General features: G+C 45.1%; 1 protein-coding gene across 1 annotated transcript; it reads left to right on the top strand.

Annotated features, from left to right (window-relative positions):
* Positions 1 to 248: 248 nt before the first annotated feature.
* On the top strand, positions 249 to 6,899 carry notchl (notch receptor, like; the record flags this gene model as incomplete). The annotated part of the gene is given in 11 exon segments (XM_014016377.1): positions 249 to 371; positions 1,127 to 1,265; positions 1,385 to 1,717; positions 1,986 to 2,197; positions 2,481 to 2,811; positions 3,761 to 3,936; positions 4,083 to 4,144; positions 4,298 to 4,421; positions 5,512 to 5,609; positions 5,733 to 6,064; positions 6,155 to 6,899. Coding segments are annotated over 11 exon segments (2,411 nt in total), but the record flags the coding sequence as incomplete, so codon positions are not given.
* Between the last annotated feature and the right edge of the window lie 252 nt (positions 6,900 to 7,151).

Raw genomic sequence — 7,151 nt, 5'->3', positions numbered from 1 at the left:
GAAGTCACAGCTCACCTAACAGCTCCGAGTTGTTGTACTTCAAATACACAGACACAGAAACACGCACACACACATGCACACAGAGGTTATCGCCCTTCCTATTCTTTTCCACACAGTGGCAGGAAGTTGTCCACACATCCGCAGGGCCTCTGAGCCGACAGAGGTGGGGACTGGGTGGTTGTAGTCGCTGGCAGCGATGGGATCTGGTGACTTCACGCAGAGTTCCTTCTGAGCAGCAGGTCCTTCAGCGTTTGGGGAGATCAGAAGCAGTTTGGGGTCCTGGAGGGAGAGGACCGGGTCTACAGCCGGTGACCTGAACATGTGGGCTCTCAGGACTCTGGTTCTGCTAGGACTGAGCTGCACATGTCAAGGTGAGTTTGAAACCAACTTATTTTATATCCACAGAAAAGAGTTCAGGTTTTTTTTAGAACTTTGTATTTCTAAAAACAAAAATCACTTGTGGAAAAGAAATCAAATTTGCAGTTAAGCCAAAAATCTCATTATAATCACTCATCTATTTTGTTGTTTATTCAAAGTTATCAGTGGTCAATGTTGTGTTCAAACGCTCCAAAATATTAGTTTTATTTTATATATTTTTTTCAAACGATTACGTGAAAAACTCAATTTCACAGTGGATTTAAATTCTTTAATTGTATTTTTCTGTAGCAGAGAGAATATTTTAAGCTAAAAGTAGCTAAAATGGAATTTTAAAAGCATCTAATTTTAGCTCTGCTGGTAATGCTTCTTATTTTTTTTCGACTAACACCTGCCAAGCCCATTGTCCAACTCCATCACATTCCTCAGCGCCTTGGCAGTGACCCTCGACCTTTATCGAGTTCCCGACCCGCTCCGTTTCCTTTAGCCTTTCGCTTCTTCTGGAAACTTCCTGTTTATGTCGGGCCCGTTTCCTGTCCCATTTAGCGGGGGCCGTATCGGGACCCACCTCGCGTGGCCTGACCTGCATTGTGATGAATAGCTGCTGATTGTCTGAAACAATGAGCGGGTCGAGCGGGTGGCAGAGCTGGTTCTGTGATAAAACACTTAAACACAAACTGTTTTCAGTAAATGGGTAAAAACAAACTTTAGGTTCGGGGAGTCGTTGCCTAAACTGCTTCTGTTTGTCCAGCTGCGTCTGTGGATCCGTGGGCCCAGTGCAGGGTGAAGTGTAAAGACAAGTTTGGAGACGGGTCCTGTGACAAAGACTGCATGGAGCCCGAGTGTCTTCGAGATGGTTTTGACTGCCTGAAGGACCGGGGTCACTGCAAGTAAAACCCTTATTTAAGAACAGTCCTGACTGGAAGCAAAAGCCGTTTTTTAAGTGCAAGTTTTGCTCCTTTTATTGTTTATTTTGTCTTTTTCTTCACCCCCTCATTGTGACTCCCAGTCCAGGCCACACCGAATACTGCCGGGCTTATTACGCCAGCGGCCGCTGCGACCAGGGCTGCAACAACGCCGCCTGCGGATGGGACGGCAGCGACTGCTTCAAAGACCAGACCCCCATCTGGGCCGAAGGCTCTCTTCTCCTTCACACCAAGATCCCAAAGCAAAACCTCTCCGCATCCATCAGCCCCCTGCTCTGGACACTCAGCGTCCTCCTCCAGTCCCCGCTCAAACTGAGGGGCTCCGTGGCCCTCGCTGCCAGCAGGAACCTGTTTGAATTCAGCCCTCAGGAGCTCGCTGAGCTGCTCACTCATTCTTCCCTGGCTGACTCAAATGGGTGGGTAGTGAAACCAACAGACAAGAAAACACAGATTGAATTATTGCCCTAATTTTGCCTTTCAGCGGTGGCAGTGAGTAATAATCAAAGGGTACCAAGAACAGAACCTTGTAGAACTCCATTCAAGAAAGCAAACACTTAAAGGTTTATTTTTGTCAATACAAGCATATTTAAGCTGCTGTAAACTCATAAAATCTTCATGCTAAAACTCGAGGCAGACCAGAAAAACTACTTGTTACTTCCTAACAAGTCCTTCTCTCTTTCCTAGCTCCCTCCTTTTCCTCCAAGTGGACAACAGGCCGTGCTCCCGATTACCGTCTACCTGTTTCCCTTACGCTACCGAGGCCGCCAGTTTCCTACGCGCCGTGATGTTGCTGAAGCCCTCCACATTCTCCACCTTCGCCCAGTTGAAGACTGTGATCAGTGTTAGAGGTGTCCCAGAGGAAATAGGAAGTAGGGAGGAGGAAATGGAAGTCAAAGGTAGGCGTTGCCGTTTCCTGTCTTCAACAAGTGCACATCCAGCTTTACATTTCATCCAAACAAAACAATGTAAAACAACTTTGTGTTTCCAGTGTGTAGCTCTACTGTGAGTTTTTTTAAATTTGAAACATAATTTTATTTCTAGGAACCTAAAACAATATTTTGTCAGTGTCACTAGGACTGGAAAAAGCAAAGCAAATAGTCTGAATACATTGGGACGCACCAATTGTCAGTTTTACATTTTTAAAAAGTTCATTAATAATTTGTGTCGTTTCATTAAAAGAGCCGACCCCCACGTGGATATGGGCTGTAGTCGCCATAGCAGTTGGCCTTCTGCTCGTGCTGCCCCTGCTGGTGGTCTTTGTGATGAGGAGGGTGAGGCGGCGGCGAGCAACAGAGAGCAACGAGAGCGTCAGGGTGAGGCACCGGCCCAAAGTCGGCAATGACGACGAGGACAGCAAGACCAAGGCCTGTATGCAGCACACGGCCCATCAGGAGAGGGTCAAAGCCAGCAGAGAAAAAGAGAAAATGAGCCTCAGGAAGAAGAAGAAAGCAAAGGAGGCAGAGAGGAAGAGAAGGCGGGAACCACTGGGGGAGGACGCCATCCGAATGCGGTGAGTGGTTCGGACAGGATGTTGTGTCTAAAGGAGGCATGATGTCACCGAAAAGGAAAGCTGTGGAGTTACACAAGCTTTAAAAGAGAGAGAAAACAAATCTCTAAGTTATAATTAAATTAAATTATTTGGAGGTGAATCATCTGCACTGCAGTGAGTTTATTATTTTAACAAAATAAGGAGGCTATGTACAGAGCCTTGGGGAACACCAGTAAGTCAAAGCTGAACTTAATACATGTCAGAAATGGAAGAATTTAAAGCTTTTAAAAAGAAAAAAATTGTATAGGTCTTCTGGACGGGTTCTTCTCTAATGAAACGTTTCGTCTCTCCTCCAAGAGACTTCCTCAGTCTGAGAGTTTCAGGCAAAATTCAGGCTTTTAAGCACTGAATTTGCTTTTAGAGAACAATAATGAAGTGTTGTAGTTTGTTGCAGKGTTGCAGTGCTTAAAAGCCTGAATTTTGCCTGAAACTCTCAGACTGAAGAAGTCTCTTGGAGGAGAGACGAAACGTTTCATTAGAGAAGAACCCGTCCAGAAGACCTATTCAATTTTTTTCTTTTTGATTTTTTTACCTGGATTACTGAGATGCATCAGGACATTAAAGCTTTTAAATTAAAGCTTATCTCTTATGTTGTAAAATGATATAATGTTCCATTGATCTTTTGAAGATCAGTGAGAAATTAATCAGAAATAAAACTCACAAATACCCAGCTCTCATTTTTGTTCTTCATTCCTTCCTGAAGAGTTCAGTAAAAATCTATTTTTGTGACTATTAAACCATGTTAGTTTGTCCAAGATGACTCGTAATTCATGTTTATATATCAGAAAATAAACTACAACACTTCATTATTGTTCTCTAAAGCACTTTGGTAACAAATAAAACATTTTGTAACTTTTATAGAGATCAGAGAAAATGCTGTTGTGTAAAATTTGTCTTTTTTTTTTTTCAGGCCCCTAAAACGTGACCAGGATCCAGGAAGTGACACAGACTTTACCCAGAGTTCAATGGAAGACATCACCATGAGAAGTTCCAGACGACAAGAAGACGCCTCCATCTGTGACCACAGGAGCCCGGAACAGAGACACTTTCGGGTCGGAACCTCTCAGACCCACAGGCCTGTGCAACGTAAGGAAACAAAATCGCTTCTCATTCCTAACTTTTAAACACTTATAAACATATCTAACAAAGCACTGCACTTGTGTTTATTTAAGTATAAATGAAAGTATTTGTGTTAGTGTCCCTCATTCTGAAAGGCGTTTGTTTGCCCACAGCTCCACCTAGAGGATGGGAGAGGAGCGCCATGCCTCCTCCTCTGCTCAGTCCTCCGCAGCAGGTCAGACTGTTTTCATTTATTATTCTTATTTAAACTCATCCACATCTTAAAAAGAAGCTTGTATTATTTGAAACTCTTTACTGAATGTTGAATTTGAAACTTCTTTATTATGGATGTTATTTTATTTTCACTTTGATCTTGTCATGGTGGCAGTCAGCAGAGTGGTGTGGCCCAGATGGGTCTGTGGTTCTGATCCGAGCCGTGCGCAGCGGGTTGGACAGGGTGGTCCTGGAGCTGCTGCAAGCAGGAGTTCCAGTCAACAACACAGATCACACTGGTAATACTTATTTTTCAACTACTTATATATCTCAGATCTGTAAAGGTTTTGTTTTTCAAACAGAAACACATCATTAGTTAGCTCTGAAGGCTGCTCCGTGGTTTAAAGGGCCTGTGACGTCAAATTTTTGTAATACATATGAACTCATTATGTGAAAGATGACATTGATAAAAAATTGCAAAAGAAATTGCATGTTGCTGAGATGAACAGTTGTTGAGATATTTGCCTGTGAAGTAACAGGAAGTGATGTCAAAGGGGAATGTCTGCATGTAAACAGAGCATTAATACAACAGCTAATAACTCAGACTGTAGAGAACAATCTGATGTTTCTTTAGATTATTTTGAGGCACAATCAGAGAGAGAGAGATAAGGAAAAGTCAGAGTTCAAATATTACTGTTTCAACAAACAAAGACCAGAGAGTTTTCTTTCTTAAAGAGTTCCCCTTTTATGTCACTTCCTGTTTCACTTTGGCTGAGCCAAGTTCAAAAGAAAATCTGCTCGTTATGGGACAAAATGGGTAAAATTATGTGTATTATTCCAACTTTCTTAAACGTAAAGATGTTTTCTTTCTTTTTGTATTTGAAGAATATGCATGTCACAGGAAGTTTAAATGTATTTTTATAGATAGAAACCTGATCATTGTCTGAGACGTGGCAAACACGTACCTGTCCAGGTTACAGCTGACTTTAAAAGGAATAACAACACATCTCATGATCTGTTTCTGACATCTGGAAACTGAGGGGGTGGAGAAACTTGTAACTCACCCCGCTTCTCTCACGTCCTCTTTTTGTGTCCTTTCTGTCCCTTCTCCTCCTCTAGCTCCCCTGCTCTCCTCCTCCGACTCAGAACAAAGTTAATGTCCTCGCTCGGGTCCATCAGTATCAGCTTCGGGGCTCATCCTTCCCCTCGCTTCAGCTTTCCAGTCTTTGTTTTCTCTGTCCTCCTGTCCCATCATCTCCTTCGGCCCAGGCGTCCCTCCTCTTCATCCTCCCAACTCTTCACCATCTGGGCTGGACTCTGTTGTGTAATGGTTGTTCATTGGCTGACTTACTCCCTCCTTTCCTCCCCTTTACTCACACTTTGTCTCAGGGAGGTCGGCCCTGCACTGGGCATGTTCAGTAAACCACCTCTCCCTGGCGAGGACCCTCATCCGCTACGGGGCTGCCGTGGACCTCCAAGACAACAAGGTACCTGGAGTCCACCTATTCATAAAGTCAACAGAACAGAACAGAAAGTGAACCTGTTTCCTGTTCTAGAAACCAGAAGACTGGATTTGTTCCTGACTGTATTTTTTAAATGTTTTCTCTCAGGGGGAGACGGCGCTCTTCCTATCCGCCCTCCACGGCTGCTACGACACGGCCAGGCTCCTCCTCCTTCACGGCGCCAACCTGGAGCTCCACGACCGGCGGGGTCGTCGTCCGATCGACGTGGCCCGAGAGGCCATGCACCACCAGGTCCTGGAACTCCTGCTGGCTCACCAGATCCAGAGGAGACCCGTGCCCGTCGCCCCCGTCAGCGACATGACGTGGGAGGAGCACGCTCTGATGTACTCCACGTGGGTCGGATCACAAGTCCTGCCCGGGAGGAGCGCCTCCTTTTCTGGCATCGTCGGCCATCGAGACCTGAGCCCACCGCCACAAACGTACGGTTTCTCTGATTGTTTTTGTGACTTTGTTGGGTTTGTTTGTTTAAACGATAATTCTGATTCATTATCACGATGATCTTTTCGCAGGGATTGGTCGATGGGTCGAGTTCAGTACCCCTCCCCTCAGAGCTGGCGACCGCAGCTGAACCAATCAGCGACGGCGCTCGTCCCTCCGAGAATCATGGGCCGCCCCCCTCGGCCGATCAGCACCTTACAGGAGGTGACCTCAGAAGACGAAGACCGCGACAGGAGTCAGGAAGTCCCCCGGGCCACCACGCCTCACTTCCTGTCGCCCCAGCCCGCCCCCAGGCAGCGCTCCTTTTCCTGCACCCAGCATGCATTGCAGCGGCGCTCCAGCTCCCACCAGCCCGAGCCCAATTACCTGATCGTGACGGACAGAGCGGCCGACGAGCCCATCGAGAGGGTGCTGGTCTCTCCTCCCCCGGACGCCGCCGCCCAGCCTGAACGCCAGCCCGCCGTGGCCGGAGAACAAACAACAACAACGGAGCAGAAAGCTGGAGGCGACAGGTCCAACAGCGCCGCCGACGCCACACAAACCGTCCTGTAGGGAACAGAAAGTTCAGCTGGTTTACTTCAGAAGAGACATGACGGACAGGAAGAACGGGACAATGTGGGAGGAGTTTGGACTCTGAGCAGGAAGTCACCTGACTGATGTTTTCCCTTTTCACTTTGGTCTTTTTGTTGTACATTTTTATGTAAGAATAAATCTGTTTAAATCTGTATATTTGAATTAAAACACACTTATTGTAATTTTTGCTGAATTACTTGAGGAAAACTAAATAAAAGTCTGAATAGTTTTACAGAAACATCTGAACGCTGCATAAAAAACGAATGCAGATTTTGGTGAGTGTTTTTATTTTATTATTTTTTATTATTTTATTACTTTAGTCTGATTCTGAACCAGTTTCGGCTGAACCTTTGTGACTTTCTAAATAACTCAATGTTTGAATTTAATTTTAAAAAAAGAAGAAGAAAACCGAATTTTTGAGATCTTTTAACAATAAATTTATATCTGGATTTTTCCATCAATAAAACCGTTCTCAGTGTGAGACAGGAAGTGTTT

The sequence above is a fragment of the Austrofundulus limnaeus genome, unplaced genomic scaffold (assembly GCF_001266775.1).
Source record: "Austrofundulus limnaeus strain Quisiro unplaced genomic scaffold, Austrofundulus_limnaeus-1.0 Scaffold144, whole genome shotgun sequence".
In the NCBI taxonomy this organism is placed as follows: Eukaryota; Metazoa; Chordata; class Actinopteri; order Cyprinodontiformes; family Rivulidae; genus Austrofundulus; species Austrofundulus limnaeus.
The sequence above is the reverse complement of the archived record's forward strand: the minus strand, read 5'-3'. Positions and strand labels throughout refer to the sequence as shown.